This window comes from Podarcis muralis, chromosome 9 (genome assembly GCF_964188315.1).
Source record: "Podarcis muralis chromosome 9, rPodMur119.hap1.1, whole genome shotgun sequence".
In the NCBI taxonomy this organism is placed as follows: Eukaryota; Metazoa; Chordata; class Lepidosauria; order Squamata; family Lacertidae; genus Podarcis; species Podarcis muralis.
The window spans coordinates 3,888,460-3,905,713 of NC_135663.1; the positions used below are offsets into that span (position 1 = coordinate 3,888,460).

Here is a 17,254-nt window from a genome sequence, read left to right on the forward strand (position 1 = left end):
GGTGGCACTGTGGGTTAAACCACAGAGCCTAGGACTTGCCGATCAGAAGGTCGGCAGTTCGAATCCCCGCCACAGGGTGAGCTCCCATTGCTCGGTCCCTGCTCCTGCCAACCTAGCAGTTCAAAAGCACGTCAAAGTGCAAGTAGATAAATAGGTACCGCTCCGGTGGGAAGGCAAACGGCATTTCCATGCACTGCTCTGGTTCGCCAGAAGCGGCTTAGTCATGCTGGCCACATGACCCGGAAGCTGTACACCGGCTCCCTCGGCAAATAAAGCGAGATGAGCGCCACAACCGCAGAGTTGTCCGCGACTGGACCTAATGGTCAGGGGTCCCTTTACCTTTACCTTTTTATGAAGCAAGCAGCACATAAGCGGCACACAAAATGCTAACAAACCATTCTACGTTCTAAATCTTACATTAATAATCCAAAAATTGAGAGAGCTATATACAAGATCTACTACAGAAGCCACAAACAGAAAACTCATTCAAATTGTGTCCAAAAGTAAGATTCAGTCTTTAAAGTTCCTTTAGCCAGGCTCCTGTAGATATCAGCAAAGGTAAGTTTGATCAAACGAAGTGTCGGCGATGTTGCGCTCAAGGGTTAGATATCCACGAGGAAAAGTTTGATCAAACTAAGTGTCAGTGATGTTCAGTTCTCGAATTATGGAGGCAGAGCCATAGCCATCAATAGGCCTCTCCGCTGTGCATTTGCCTCATCCTCCTTTAACTTGTTGGCAAACAGTTTTCTCCTGTGGCAGTGAGTTCCAAAGTTTAACCACACGCTGCGTGTAGAAGGACTTTCTTTCGAGAGAAAAGGGACAGAAAAGGCGTTTTTCTCCCCTCTCTCATGATACTGGAGCTCATGATACCCATGAAGCTGAAAGCAGGTTGATTCAGGACAGTCAACAAGGAAGGATTGTAGAATGTTAGAATTGTAGTGTTGCAGGGCACCCCAAAGGTCATCTCTTCCAACCCCCTGCAATCACAGCTAAAGAATCCGTGTCAGCTGGCCAACCAAGCTCTGCTTTTAAACCTCCAGTACTAGGTAGTCCCCTCGTATATCTCACTCCCGGGCACCCAGATCATCCAAACTGTCTGTTTTAGATTCAGGCAGGTAGCTGTGTTGGTCTGACGCAGTCAAAATTAATTTAAAAAATGTAAAAATTGTCCAGTAGCACCTTAGAGACCAACTAAGTTTCTTCTGGGTATAAGCTTTCGTGTGCATGCATGAGCGAGTTAGCAGGTCCAGTGAGCTTCATGGCTGAGCGGGGATTTGAACCCTGGTCTCCCAGGTCCTAGTCCGCCACTCTAACCACTACACCACTTTGCCTCTCAGCTTTTGACACCTGCATAATGCTGCCTCAGTGCAGGAGTTGAGGTGTGCTTGGGGTCTCATATCAATTAGGGGGAGCAACATTGTAAAGATAAAAGCTGAAGGAGGGCCTGGTTGCTGAATCAGGCTAAGGCCCCATTGAGTCCACCATCCTGTTCTCACAGGGGCTAATCAGATGCCATTATGGGAAACCCACAAGCCACAAGCGCAAGAGCTCTCTCATCTCTTTTTTTTAAATTTGCATTTTTTTTATTTGTTAACATTCTTATATTACATCTGTAAACATTGCCATATTACATTACAGGACTTACTATAATATCAATAGATTTTATTGCATTAGCCGTGTGGCCATAGCATGATATACATAGAAATAACAACATAAAATGGGGGTGGGGAGGTAAAGGTAGATATCGTCCTGGGCGAATACTAATAATATAATTTCCAACATGTATACATAAATTATATACACATTTTATATACCTAGAAAGAAAATGAAACAATAGAAAGAAAGAACAAAGAGAAAAAACAAAAACAAATCCCCCCCCAAATCATATACATACCAACACAATAGACTTCCTGTCTTTCCCGTTGTATATTCCTTTTTTACAAATGAATGTACTCTTATTATTGTATATTTCTTTACATATTATCTAATACACTCCTATATCAATATGTGCTCTTGGCCTTATTTCTCAACTCAGTCTCACTCCAACGTCAATCAAATGCTAGCATAGATAGCGAACCTTTGCTGTATTTTTGAACGTATGTTTTATATCTATCTCACTTTAACCAGAGCTTTAACTATACAGACCTTTGTCGGCAAGGTGATGTCTCTGCTTTTTAAGATGCTGTCTAGGTTTATGGGCCCTACTAAAGCAAACAGTCTAATTGGTCAATGTCTAAAAGATATCAAGCATCAGAACAACCTGGCCACTATAAGGAAATTCTGCCCTTGGTATGTTCATTTTCCACCTCTCCATTTTGACCCCATCTGACCCCATATCTGCACAAACTTATGATCCCAAAATACAGGTGTGCTTTTACACTTGCAAGACTGGGTGTCTTGCCATCTGTGGTACTTGAGGGTCGATTCCAAAAGATCCTGCCTGAGAAAGGTCTTTGCCCCTGTGGAGATGGTAGCACCGAAACAGCGGCACACGTCCTCCTGTCTTGCACTCTCTACAAAGACCTGAGGAATGAGATCATCACCCCACTCGTACTAACCATCCCAGGGCGCTCAACCACTGCCACAATGTCCTTTCTTCTATCAGATCAAAATGAGCAGATAACAGCAAAGGTTGCTAGCAGGGGCAATCAGAATAAGGGCCTCTAACTGACGGCTGATTCAGAACTTTAAATTGTGCTCTTATATCAAATATCCTTTTCTGCGTATACTGCAATGTTTTACTGTTGCTATGGCCATTGGCTAATGTGAGTAAAGTTTTAGCTGCTAAGGGTCGCTGCTCTTTCCTGATCACCCCCTTTTGCCCTTACAGCCGCTGCTGCGATAAGAAAAGCTGTGGGAACCGCAACGAGACACCGTCTGACCCCGTCATCATCGACAGGTAAGAAGCTGCAGAACTCCCCAGGATTTTTGCAATAGAACTGCAGTATTGCATTGCATTGTATTGCGGGCTCATCTACACTTACTTTTGCTCTGCATTTCTCGGTACAAGTCCACACTTTAAAAGCTCCCAGTCTGAGCTTTCTTTCCTTCTTTTTTTCGCCTTGGCGCTTTCTCTGCTCTTTACCACTGAACCAGAGCAATCTGCAGAAAACGGGAATTGCTGTTTGTTCCGATTTAGCCTTAAAGAGCACATTTTACTGGGGAAAGAAAGAAAAAACCCAACAAAGCAATTGGGCACAGACCAGGAACGTGCAAACCTATGCCTAAAAAGTACAGAGCAAAAGTTGTGTGGATGAGCTCTGCATGACAGAAAACTGCTTGATTACAGATCTGCTGGAATGCATAAGGCTCAGAGCTGATTCAATTGCCCCATTCAGATTTTGGGCAGTGGGGTGGGAGAACTGCAATGTGGAGCCTCTGAACCTTCTTCGGGGTAAAAGAGAGCAGGGCTGTGCCTCAACTGCAGAGCCGCTGCTGTGCATGCAGAAAGCTCCGGGTTCGAATTCCAGCCTCTGCTGAGACAAAGATCTCAGCTCCCTCCAGCTCACTTGGAAAACCACTGTTCTGACTTGGTACATAAGGAAGCTTCAGTTATTGTCACAGGGCCTTTAGAAGGCATTCTTGGCCCCCTCTTTGGGATTCTCATGTTTCTAACAGGCATTGGCCGGAGGTTTCCATTCATGCCTCTCTTAACCTTGAGGACTAGGCCCTTGGTTTGTTTGTGTTTTTTGTGAGACGCGAAAGCTGGGTGACTCTTCTTGCTTTCAAGAGGTTGCCTTCTGCAGCACATGCTAAGCTTTGGTGCTTGCTCAGTGCGGCCAGAGAGACATGGGATATGCACAGCCACACATACTGTCCACCCCCTGCCCATGTGCCAACAGGCAGCCTGCCCCATGCTCTAGGTTTGCCAAACTTGTGTGCACTGCTTCGTCTGGGAGTCCAGGCACTGCCACCATCATCTTGTTCCCAACTACCTGTGCTGAAATGGTAAACTCATATTAGAGGATCTCAAACTGTGACCTGCATGCTCCATTCAGGTGGTCTCTGGAAGAGTTTGGGGTATCTGCCCTTTGCCTCTGATTAGTTTGTGTCTTTCCTAACAGCAATCACGGAACTTTGCTTACAAAGATAGGCACATCCATCACCTTAGAAAGACACAGCTGCAGATATCAAAACGAGAGTTTAATGTTTGTGGGGAGGCGGTGAGTTCAGTAGGTGTTTTGCCAAGAGTAGGTGATTTGAGAGCCAGTGTGGTGTAGTGGTTGAGAGCGGTAGTCTTGTAATCTGGGGAACCGGGTTCGTGTCTCCGCTCCTCCACATGCAGCTGCTGGGTGACCTTGGGCTAGTCACACTTCTGTGAAGTCTCTCAGCCCCACTCACCTCACAGAGTGTTTGTTGTGGGGGAGGAAGGGATAGGAGAATGTTAGCCGCTTTGAGACTCCTGAAGGGGAGTGAAAGGCGGGATATCAAATCCAAACTCCTCCTCCTCCTCCTCCTCCAAGATGCCCAAGATTATTATTAAAGATTAAAAGAGCACAGAAGAACTACAAAAAGCTAAAAACGTGTAATAGTTAAGAAGTAATTCAACTCCGATAAAACGATATAAAAAGCCCATACCATTAAAATAAAAACAGCATAGATTTATTAAAAATATTTTACTTTAAAAAAAAGTCACCAGTCAGTTCCCAAAGGCCTGCTGGAATAAAAATAAAAATAAAAATAAAATATTTATACACCACCCATCTGGCTGGGTTTCCCCAGCCACTCTGGGCTGCTCCCAACAGATTGTTGTTAATAATAATAATAAAGTGATAAAACATCGACCATTGAAAATTTCCCTAAACAGAGTTGCCTTCAGATGTCTTCTAAAAGTCCAATAGTTGTTTATTTCCTTGACATCTGCTGGGAGGGCATACCACAGGGCGGGTGCCACTACCGAGAAGGCCCTCTGCCTGGTTCCCTGTAACTTGGCTTCTCGCAGGAAGGGAACCGCCAGAAGGCCCACGGAGCTGGATCTCAGTGTCCAGGCTGAATGATGGGAGGTGGAGATGCTCTTTCAGGAATACTGGGCGGAGGCCGTTTAGGGCTTTCAAGGTCAGCACCAACAGTTTGAATTGTTGGAATAAAACGGACTCCACCTGCCAGCACAGCTAGGATGGATCTAGTCTGGCTTCTCTAGGGAGGGGGTTCCCTAGAGTATCCCTAGGGGTATCATCTACACCAAGCTGGATCCTAGAATCCTAGGACTGCAGAGTTGGAAGGGGTCATGAGGGGTCATCTAGTCCAACCCCCTGCAATGTGTGAACATGGTGCACCTGAAGAAGCAAGGAACCCTGGGGGACAAGGTAGTACTGCAGGGGTAAGCAGCTGGGTACCCTCCAGAAGACAGCCCTATATGTTTGACCTTATATGTGCTAGAAGCCGCCCAGAGTGTCTGGGGAAAGCCAGCTGGATGGGCGGGGTGTAAAAAATTAAGTTGTTGTTGTTGTTGGTCTCCCAACTCGCACCAGCCCCTTCTAAACATGGCCAGTGGTGGAGGATGATAGGAGATGCTGCGATCTGCCCTTTTGTGCTACGAGCCGCTCCGAGATCTTTGGATGAAGGGTGGTATACAAATGTTAAAATAAAAATGCAGTCAATAAACATCTGGAGCACATTATGTTGGCTACCCCCGCTTTACTGTGCATGCATAGAGAAGCAGGGAACTGTGGGGCAACAGACACTACTGTGTGTGTGTTGTGTTGCTGGGGAAGCCATGGTCACCACTGTTCCCAGTCCCGCTGGCCACATCAAGAGGGGCTTGGGCCTCTGGGTCGCATCAATCCTAGAATTGTTGGGTCAGAGGGGACCCCAAGGGTCATCTAGTCCAACCCCCTGCAATGCCGGAATCTCAGCTCAAGCATCCACGACAAATGGCCATCCAAGCTCTGCTTAAAAACCTCCAAGGAAGAAGAGCCCACCGGCTTCCGAGGGAGACCGTTCCACTGCCAAACAACTCTTGCCATCCACAACCTCCTGAGGTGTAGCGTTCCCACAGCAAGGAAGGATTGGACTCTGATTAATAAAATACACATGAGGCTTGACCAGCAAGACTCTTGGAAGAGTGCCAATAATAATAATTCCGGTCCACCCTCCGTCCCAGGTCGTTTTATTCACAAAAGAACTTTTTACACAATGTTAGTAAGAAGCAATCAGATTTCCTCTGAGCATTTCAAAAAAACCCCACGTGGGGACAAAGTTAAAGTTGAAACTACAAAGAAACTATTTCCTACTTGAGCATGCATAGTACTCCAGAGTAAATAAAATAGGAATAAAAGGAGGAATTCATTCAGCAAAACCCCGGAGGTCATAAGCAGGAATAAACAGGAGAGGAAGGATGGGTAGTATTTACCATCTCTTTATGAACTCTCTTCCTGGCCTTTAAGATCTATCTAAAGATTAACTACATCAAAGTTACATACTATCTTTATGGCTCAGGATGTCTGGTGAGGCAACTGGCCTGTGTTTTTAGAACGCTTATATGTGCCTGTCAAGTGTAGAGAAAGCAAATGGCAGAGATGGAGAGGCTTGTGGGATTTGATCAGAAATTATTGCCAAGGAATCAAACCCAGTCAACGCCATGCTTTCATCGCGGACACAATGGCTTGATGCATATTTTTTAATTCCTCCTAGTAATCCCATCTGATCACTACACTCTGGATATTTGCATCACCACACTGAGGGAAGGCCATTCCAGTTTGAGGGGCAAAATTTAGAGGAGGCCCATTTGCCTGCCAGCCGCCCTCAAATATATATTCAGTGCTATCCCCTTCTGCCCAAGATTCGAGAGGCCTGATCTCTCCCCATTGTAGACTGACCTTCTGAGCTTCTAGAGAATACCTGGGAAATTTGGGGCTCATTTCTAGCTGGCCCTGTGTATCCCCTGAACCTTCACAACAAACCACCCTCCTGACTCATGGAGAAAATGTTTGTCTGCCTTTCCCTCTCTTCGTTGGAAAGAAGATTTTGTGTGTGTGTGTGTGTGTGTGTGTGTGTGTGTGTGTGTGTGTAAGGAAGTCACTTTCCCCATCAATTGCACAATGGGCCAATGGGAAAAAACGTTCCTCCCATTTTGTTGCATCCTGGTGGCGGTCAGGGTGCCTCGATAATGCACTGACATTTCCCCAGCTTTTGTCCTCCCGCGATAGCATCGGTGCTGCGGCGAGAGGGGCCCGGTGCCTTGGGATGGCTGCCTGTCACTCAAGCCACCCGGGAGACAGCCGGCAGGCGACAGAGAAGAATGGGGATTGACAAGGCAGCGGGGAGATTAGGAGGGGAAGAATCAAAGCTATTACGGTCTGTCTGGCCGGCAGCCATTGTGTGCTCCGATCTTTCAGCTTCTCCTTCAGCCAGATCGCACGCAGACACAAGCACACACACACACACACACACACACACACACACATACACACACACAAACACACACAAGCTACTGTCTCTGCACTCTGGGCAGGACAAAAAGAAAAAAAACCAACTCCAGGAAGTAAAGTTTGGGTAGATCAGGTCACACAACTGGGTAAGCATCTGATCAGGAGGTCTTGTAGACCAGAGTTGGGCATGTCATGGGGAAAGTGATGGAGGAAGATTTTCCTTCATCTTTTATAACGCTGGAGCTCATGGGCATCCAATCAGGCTGAAGCTTGGGAGATTTGGGACAGAGAAGAGAAGACCTTCTTCACACAGGGAAGAACTAAACTCTGGAACTCGCTCCCTCAGAAAGCACTGATGACCACCAACTGAGATGGTTTTTAAAGACAATTCATGGAGGAGATGGCTGTCAAAGGCTACTAGCCTGGATGGGTCTTCTCTGCCTCCACAGTTGAAGGCAGAAATGTTTCTAAATTCCAGTTTCTAGAAACCACAGGAAGGGAGAGTGCTGCTCTTGCGCTCGAATCCTGCTTGCTGATTTCGCACTGGCATCTGGTTGGCCACTGTGAGAACAGGATGATGGGTTAGATGGGCCATTGGCGTGATCCAGCAGGATCGTCTTAAAAGGTAAAGGGACCCCTGACCATTAGGTCCAGTCGTGGCCGACTCTGGGGTTGCGGCGCTCATCTTGCTCTATTGGCCGAGGGAGCCAGCGTACAGCTTCCGGGTCATGTGCCCAGCATGACTAAGCCGCTGCGAACCAGAGCAGTGCATGGAAATGCCGTTTACCTTCCTGCCGGAGTGGTACCTATTCATCTACTTGCACTTTGATGTGCTTTCGAACTGCTAGGTTGGCAGGAGCAGGGACCGAGGAATGGGAGCTCACCCTGTCGCGGGGATTCGAACCGCCAACCTTCTGATCGGCAAGTCCTAGGCTCTGTGGTTTAACCCACAGCGCCACCCACGTCCCTTAGGCTCGTCTTAGGCAGTGCTATTTTTCTAGAAAAAGGTGACGGAGCTCACCATGAACCTTGTTCTCTTAGAAGGGCCATTAGAGGTGCTGGAGCTGAGCTCTGGCTGGAAAAAAGCCCTGGTTATGTTCTTAAATCATGTCATCCGGCCTCCTCTCTCTCGCTGTCTGTCTCTATGACTCCCATTCATGCCTCCATCCTTCCCAGCAGTGTCTCTTAACCTTGCATTCCTTTGGTTCCAGGGGAAGATGGGGGCTCTCCTTGGCCCCCCACCTTTCCCCTCTCATCCTTCCCTCCCTCCCTCTTTTTCCCTCCCTCTCTCCCCGTTTTCCCCTTCCTCTCCTTCCTGAGACGCCCAGCCCCTCTGGTTTAGAGAGCCCGATAAGTGCCCTATCAACATGTTAATCAAATTACTTAGGAGCTAAAATTGACGCTTTTCATTAATTATACAAGATTATTCTAATTGCAAATTCAAATTTATGCGCTCGGAACAGAAGGTGTTCGGCAGCGTTGCTGGGAATTTGCATATTAAATGGGGAGAGTTGTGCATTATGGATGCTAATGTATGCACATTGTCTTTATTTTTAACTCCGCGGGCCTCTGTGCGCCGTTGCCGCTAAAGGAGGTGAAGGAGTCCGACGACGTCTGTTTATTTTTATTATTTCTCTTCTCTTGTCTCTCAGTTGAAGTCAGTGGCACCAGAGGGGAGGGCAGTGGGCATGGCAGAAGCAGAGAGGGGGGCTCTGCTGGCTCCCTGTCAATCTTGCCATAGGGGGAGGGGGTACCCCCCTATCTCTCCAAATATATCTATCCATCTCCTCCACCTTTCTGCATGTCTTCCTTCCCTTGATTACCACCTGCCTACCTGAGTCTTAAGTCTGCACCTCTCCTTTCCCCCCAGATTTCATTCCTGCGAGTAACCTCCAAAGTTTGGTTCTTCTGAACAAATAATATTGAAAAACTGGGACCGCGTGTTTCCGTTAGGCTCGGTGCAGAGCTTTTTTAATTTAAACTAAAAGAGAGAGAGAGAGAGAGGGTGTGTCCCTGATGGATCACCTGGGTGAACTTGCTGCAGATGCTGCAATCCATGCAGGATTTCAAGTGCTTCCACCAGCGCCTCCGTACTTGAGAAGCAACTAGTCCTCATGGAGGTGGTGGTGCCTCTGAACCTATGTCAAGCAGAAGCGTGTGCAGGAATAACGGGTGGCCAAACAGGGTTAGGCCAATGTCCCATCAAGAGCAAGAACTTGGCACATGAGGGCACACGGCTGGAGTACACAGATGTGCAAAGTCTAAAATGAAGCCGCTGACTTTTCCCCGGGGAAAATATAGTCTCTGCTCGAAAAATTCTGACAGTGGACCCACAGACAAAACACGCACACACACAACTGGACTGCGGTGTTGTTGTTGTGTACTGTTTGTTTGTTTTCTGCCTTTGGTCCAAAAGAATAACACACGGTGACAAAATTCAGATGCCAGCAATGCAACTTGTAAAAATATGCACGGCGATAAGATCTTAACATTTGGAAAAATGTTTCAAACCAAATGCAATAGTGTCCCTGCCAAAAATGCAAAGAGCAGTCCCTGCAGAAAGGATTATTATTATTATTATTATTATTATTATTATTATTATTATTATTATTATTATTTGCTTATACCCTGCCCATCTGGGTTGCCCTAGCCACTCTGGAAAAGAGGGAGCATGCAAGAGTAAATATTTGGGAAACCATTCCTATTTATCCGGGAGGAAAGCAAGTAGAAAAATTCACCCCTTGAAGGATCCAGCAGTCTTTCCGCTGCAGAACAGTTTCTGGTTGGTTGGTACACTATTTTGCGGGGGGGGGGGGGGAGCATTACTGGGATATCAAAGATTAAGCTGGACATCCAAGGCTGGGAAACCCCAGCGCAGCACAGCCTCCTCATTCCCCAGCCTGGTCCAGATGTCTTGGACTACAGATGCCCTCAGCCTCAGCAAGCACAGCTGATGAAGAACGAGGGCAGGATTCAGAGGCTTGTAGGAAAGGAGTTCCTCGGAGGAGAGGAATTGGGGAAGGACATACAGGATCATCTGCTTTGAAAGCCAGAAGTTCAATCCCTGTCATCTCTGGGTAGCGCTGAGAACGTCCACAGTGTGAACCCTTGGAAAGCTAATGCCAATTTGTGTAGAGATTAGCAGACTCTCCAAGAGTCCCTGTTTTCCAGGCACAGCCTCAGATTTACAGAAGCCATCCGGGTTTCTGACCTGATCCTACTTTTCCTTAGGATATCCCTATTTTCATTGGAGAAATGTTGGAGGGTATGGAGTTGTGCAAATGCCCCAAGCCAAGTAGATAAGTATACAACCTTTAGAAGACATCTGAAGGCAGCCCTCTATAGGGAAGATTCTTAAAAAATGTTGAATGCTTTATTCTGTTTTTATATGTGTTGGAAGCAGCCCAGAGTGGCTGGGGCAAGCCAGTCAGATGGGCTGTGTAGAATAATAATAATACAGTGGTACCTCGGGTTAAACCACAGAGGCTAGGACTTGCCGATCAGAAGGTCGGCAGTTCGAATCCCCATGACGGGGATCCCCGCTAATGGGGCCTCCCCATGCTGCCGCATGATTTCTGTTCTTATCCTGAAGCAAAATTCTTAACCTGAGGTACTATTTCTGGGTTAGTGGAGTCTGTAACCTGAAGCGTCTGTAACCCAAGGTACCACTGTAATAGTAATAGTAGTAGTAGTAATAATAATAATAATTTTCTCCCTATTTTCACAGGAGAAATGTTGATGGGTATGTTACTGAGCTGGTTGAACAACCAGTGGCTCTGTATAAGGCAGATTCCTCTGCTCCTAACCCCCCCCCCCAAACCCTACTATTGCATTCATTGCCCTTAAATTGCCAGCCTAATTTGTTCTGCAAAGCAACGACTGGGCAGTGTGTGTGTGTGTGTGTGTGTGTGTGTGTGTGTGTGTGTGTGGTTAGAGCTGGCTTTTCCTCTCTTCCCAGCCTTCCCGGTCCTCTCCAGAGCAGGCACGGCTGCCGCCCCTTAATTATTGATGCTAGGATGACAATTATAGGACCCTACACAAGCATCCTAAATATTTCATCAGCCCGGAATGCGGTTGGAGAAGGAATCGTATTCTCTGGCTTCCATCCATCTTTTCAGGATTTTTTTCCTCAGCTGCTCCTTCTCCCCTCGGCGCACTTCTCTCTTCCTCAGTCCTTTTCAAAAGATTGCAGAATCCTAAATTGTAGTGTTGGAAGGGGTTCCGAGGGTCATCTAGTCCAACCCCCCACAAAGCAGGAATTGCAGCTCAAGAATCCCTGGCAGGTGGCCACCCAACCTCAGAACCTCCAGCCAAGGAGAGTACACCACCTTCTGAGGTAGCCCGATCCACTGTCAAACACTTCTCAGCATCGGAAAGTTTATTTGGGATCTCCTTCTTTGTCGATTGAATCCACTGGTTCAGATCCTCTTCTCTGGCGCAGCAGAAAACCAGCTTGCTCCATCTTCCATGTGACAACCCTTTGAATATGTGAAGATGGCTGTATAATAATAATAATAATAATAATAATAATAATAATAATAATAATAATTTTTACTTATACCCCGCCCTCCCCGGCCAGAGCCAGGCTCAGGGCGGCTAACACCAATAAAATCACAGTAAAAACATAATAGGGGGAAAAGAGAGGGGAGGAAGGAAAAGGGGGGACCCCAATTTAAAATGCAGGTTAAAATGCAATTTAAAGTTCAGCCTCATTTTAAAGTAGCTGATAAATCAAGTCCATAAGGGGAGGGAAACAGAAGGGTCAGACCGAGTCCAAACCAAAGGCCAGGTGGAACAGCTCTGTCTTGCAGGCCCTGCGGAAAGATGTCAAGTCCCGCAGGGCCCTAGTCTCTCATGACAGAGTGTTCCACCATGTCGGGGCCAGTGCTGAAAAGGCCCTGGCGCTAGTTGAGACCAATCTAACCTCCTTGAGGCTCGGGACCTCCAAAGTGTTGTTATTTGTGGACCTTAAGGTCCTCCGCAGGGCATACCAGGAGAGGCGGTCCCATAGGTACGAGGGTCCTAGGCCGCATAGGGCTTTGAAGGTCAAAACCAGCACCTTAAACCTGACCCTGTACTTCACTGGGAGCCATCTCCGAGTCCCTTCTTATCCAGGCTAAACATACCCAGTTCCCTCAACCACTCCTCATAAGGCTTGGTTTCAGGACCCTGAATCATCCCTCGGCCGTCGTCTTCGGCACACCTTCCTCAGGATCCTGGGAACCCTGGCAAACAATCAAGGGATCTTTGCCACATCTCGTGATCCACAGAGTTTCTGGCAAGCCGTTACAGAGGATGCACCCAGTCTGCTTTCCAGGGCTCCCTGTGACCTTGGCAAAGGATCTTTGGACATGCCTCATGGAATCACTTCTCCTGGCGTTGCCGGCGGAAGCCAAGCCAAGCCCAGAAAGGTCACATCCACACCATACGTTTAAAACCTGTGGCTTCTTCCAAAGAACCCTGGGAGCTGTGGTTTGCCCCTCAGGCCATTAGCATTTCCTGTCAGCATCGCCCTTGAGCCAGTGCCACGAACTGGACTCATCCACTTCAGCCCCAGCTGGGCTAGGCAAGCTGGGTAGCACTTCCAGAGACCACCTTCTGGACAGGAACAGGTCAAAGTGCTGTGGACTCACAGCTTAGAGTTGTGAGCACCGGATTCACTTCTACAAGATGACAGTCATCGCACAGCAGAGTATAACAGAGCATAGCAGAGCATAAACGACTCGGAGAGCAGCTCTGTAGAATATCTTCTTTATTCTATCTACAACTATAACACACAACTATATACAGAGCTAAATGAGGTCTAAATGAAAAATGCTGAACTGCACTGAGTGTCTGCAGCTGCTCTTAGCAGCAACCTTATCTATACAGACATCACACACAGTCTCTCTCTAACACTCAGTCTCTCTCTCTCTCTTTGATGTGAGGCTGGAGCGGAATAAGTAGAGAGCAGAAACCGTCCCCCCCTCCCTGGAGAATCAGCAGAGCACATCAGCAGATTCTTGGATATGGGAGGGGTGAAATCTCCTCATTTCCAGCACCCTTTTTAAATGATTTTATTAAAAATTTCAACACAACAAATTATCAAAACGTATCATATTCATTATTTCCCCCCTTTTCCCCCTTCAAACCCTCCCCTCAGCTCCTCTCTCTGATCTCTTAGCACATATTATTCCCTGCATGTTATGAAATTATACATATCCTTACATTATCTATCTACCATGTTGCCAGCTAATAAATTGATCTATGTTTATTCAAAACCTGCCAAGGAGCCCAATTCATTTTGTTGTCTTTTTAGATAAGTTGTAAAAAGCTCCCCTTCTTCCTTAAAGTCACAGTTGTCCTTGTCCCACAATTTGTATGTCAATTTAGCCAGTTCTGTGTAGCTCATCAATTTTTCTTTCGTTGGGATTTCCTCATTCTTCCATCCTTGTGAGCATTCCCAGCACCCTTAACCAACCACAGCTCCCAGGGCTCTTTGGGGTAAGCCATGCGCTTTATATGCACCGTGAGGGTGTGGCTGGCGTCAGACTTTAGCCGCTGACGGCTCCTGGGATGCACAGAGGTTGCCGGCTGTGTGCCCTCCCCTGAGGGCCTGGCGCTCTCCGCAGTTTCTCGTGCCCAGCTTCTCATGCCCATTAAAGGCAGGCACCCAGGCTCCCGGTCTGCTTTGGGAACTCACAGTGAGCTCATGGAATCAAAGAATTGTGGAATTAGACATCCAACCTCTGCTTTAAAAACTCCCTTGCCTTGTACAGCAGCCCAGCAAAGCGAGTGATTTTCAGGCTGCTACGAAAGGCGCAGAAAGCAGAACATTAGAACACGCACCCCAGTGGCAATTTGGGGGTGACTCCAGGTATCTCTGCATCTCCTGGAAGGAGCTGGGCGTGTGAAGCTGTGGCTCGGAGCTGCATCCAGCACAGGCCTCCCTCGCCCCACACTCCCTGCCATCTGCGCCGCCCCCCCCCCCCCAGGGCTCAAATATCTCCAGGGTTTGTATTCCCTGATTGATCGTTCTCTGCAGCAATAAAGCCCATTAGCTGCCTCGGAGGCAGCCGGGGATCAGTTTCCAATCAATACCCTCTTAAGCAGAGAAGGGTGCATTTCAGGGCTGCCTTAAAGGGCCAGCGCAACCACCAGGCGCATGGGAGGAAGGGAGGCAAAGGGTGCGTGATCCGTTTAGGCAAGGGTTGGGGCTGGGTGGACAAGGGTGTTGGGAAAGGGGTTTGGACAGGCGCCAGCCACAGTCCAGACTTGTTTGTGCAGAGAAGGTGCTTGGATACTGTTGCTTTCTTCTTGGAAAAAAATCATTCTTGAACTTCTCTGCGGCCAAGTTGGCCAGAGCACCTGAGCCAAACCATCAGGCGAGGAACCAGGGCTTGGAATCTGGTGACCACCATGAAACCTCGTCCGTCGGGGCAAATTGGGCAGTGCCCTGCCAACCTCAGCCTGCTCCCACCTACTGCCTGCCTAACTTACAGCCAGTTCAGAGGTTGGCTCTGCCCACCAGCTCTTTCTACAGTCTAATAATAATAATAATAATAATAATAATAATAATAATAATAATAATTTATTTGTACCCTGCCCATCTGTCTGGGTTTCCCCAGCCACTCTGGGCGGCTTCCAACAAAGATTAAAAATACATTAAAATGTCACACATTAAAAACTTCCCTGAACAGGGCTGCCTTCAGATGTCTTCTAAATGTCAGGTAGTTGTTTTTCTCTTTGACGTCTGATGGGAGGGCGTTCCACAGGGCAGGCGCCACTACCGAGAAGGCCCTCTGCCTGGTTCCCTGTAGCTTTGCTTCTCACAGCGAGGGAACCGCCAGAAGGCCTTCGGTGCTGGACCTTGGTGTCCAGGCAGAATGATGGGGGTGGAGACGCTCCTTCAGGTATACTGGACCGAGGCCATTTGCACCAACACGTTGAATTGTGCTCGGAAACGTACTCAGCCTGGTTGGCTTCCCAACATTGGCTCTTGCGCCCCCTGCTGTTGGGCTCCTTGCTTTCTGCCCTACCAGCCCCAAGGGGGCCCAGCAGACACAATCTCTGACTTGACCCCCGAGGAGAGCCAGAGCAATGGCTTCTCTCTGGGTAAGTACAATGCCCTCTTTTCTCCTCTTCCTTCTAGATTTTTCCTCAAGTTCTTCCTCAAATGCAACCAGAACTGCCTGAAGAATGCAGGGAACCCCCGGGACATGCGCCGCTTTCAGGTGAGATGCGCCCCATTTTCCCTTTCACCTGCTACTTCTGTTCCATCCTGACAAAAACCACAGCAAGAGCGATCTGGTCCTCTCCAGAGAGACACTGAGAAAGATGGTACAGTGCGATGGGGCCAGAGACACACCTTGGTCGGGAGGGAGTTCCACACACAAGGAGCCGCCACTGAAAAGGCCCTTCCCCAGCGAGAGGGCCTTCAGGAGTCCCATGGGGTGGGAGGGTGGGCCTCACCCGCTGAGCTTCAGTCATGGGCTGGTTGATATGGGGTAAGGCTTTCTTGTAGATGACAGGGTCCCCAAGCCATAGGGCTTCGAACGTCAAAGGGAGCACCTTGAGTTGGGCTCCGGAAACAATTTGCAACAGTGTTAAGGTGGGGACGGGTGTGCCTGTGGCCTGCTGGCTTCCGCCATTTCCTAGAGCAGACTTTGAATCATGGGAGGGTTATCCAGTCCAACCCGCTGCAATGCAGGAATTTCAGCTGAAATTTGAGCTTTAAAACTTCAGCGGTGCCCTGTGCGGCGCCAAAATTCGGAGCCCCCTCACCTCTTGCCTTCCGTTGTTTGTCAGTCAGTCAGTCAGTTTTATTGCACAGAGCCAAAGGCTGCCGCAATGTACACAGAATCATCAAATGATTAAAAGAAAATATACTAGATTGATACAAAAAACTTAAAACATTTATATTATCAAGACATTGCCTACTCTAAACAGAGCTATAAAAGTACCTTAATATACAAGTTAAGACATTAAACAATAAAATTTATAAGCTCAAATTATCACATGGCCACTAATATATTAAAAAATAATGTTGATTAATACAATGTGCAATTATATTCGGAGTTTGGGGATAAAGATAGAATATAGCCCCTGACCATTAGGTCCAGTCATGGCCGACTCTGGGGTTGCGGTGCTCATCTCGCTTTATTGGCCGAGGGAGCCGGTGTACAGCTTCCAGGTCATGTGGCCAGCATGACTAAGCCGCGAACCAGAGCAGCGCACGGAAACTCTGTTTACCTTCCCGCCGGAGTGGTACCTATTTATCTACTTGCACTTTGACGTGCTTTCGAACTGCTAGGTGGGCAGGAGCAGGGACCGAGCAACGGGAGCTCACCCCGTCGTGGGGATTCGAACCGCCGACCTTCTGATCGGCAAGTCCTAGGCTCTGTGGTTTAACCCACAGCACCATAAATTCATCTCCTTTACAGTTGGTGGCTACCTTGGGTATCTAATTTGCTCTAATTTTTGTAGCGGCAGTTGCAAAGAGTGCTACACGCCAGGTCACATACTTCTCTGTTTCTGCGAGGAGATATAAAATCATGTCAGAGGGGTTCTGGCCAGGGGACCTTGTCCTTATAGGTGCTAAAAATCTTTCTCTTGCTTCATTATATAAGGGGCAGCGCAAGATGTCCTCTACTTCAGGACATCCCCTAATGCAAACACGTTCGTTTGTTGGCCTGCCTCTGTGTCTTCCATCTCTATAAGCAGAGTTTATTGTATTTAATCGTTGTTTGTCATCGTTGCAATTCCCCCCGTGGTGCCCTCTGGGCTCGGCACCCAGTGCGAGCGAGTCGGTCTCGCTTGCCTAAATCTACCTCTGCTACCAAGCGTGGTTCGCACTCGCCTCTCGCCCGTAGCGGCGGCGTCTGCTGCTGCTGCTGCTCCTTCTC

At 47.9% G+C, this 17,254-nt stretch overlaps 1 protein-coding gene across 3 annotated transcripts in view; it reads left to right on the forward strand.

The window, feature by feature from the left end:
- Window positions 1–17,254, forward strand: part of LOC114604319 (transcription factor COE1-like) — a 97,451-nt gene that overhangs the window by 45,259 nt on the left and 34,938 nt on the right. For all 3 annotated transcript variants that reach the window (XM_028744352.2, XM_028744350.2, XM_028744351.2), the window contains exons 7-8: window positions 2,831–2,899; window positions 15,502–15,583. In XM_028744352.2, the coding sequence (XP_028600185.2) occupies window positions 2,831–2,899; window positions 15,502–15,583 (151 nt within the window). The remainder of the gene's footprint in view (window positions 1–2,830; window positions 2,900–15,501; window positions 15,584–17,254) is intronic.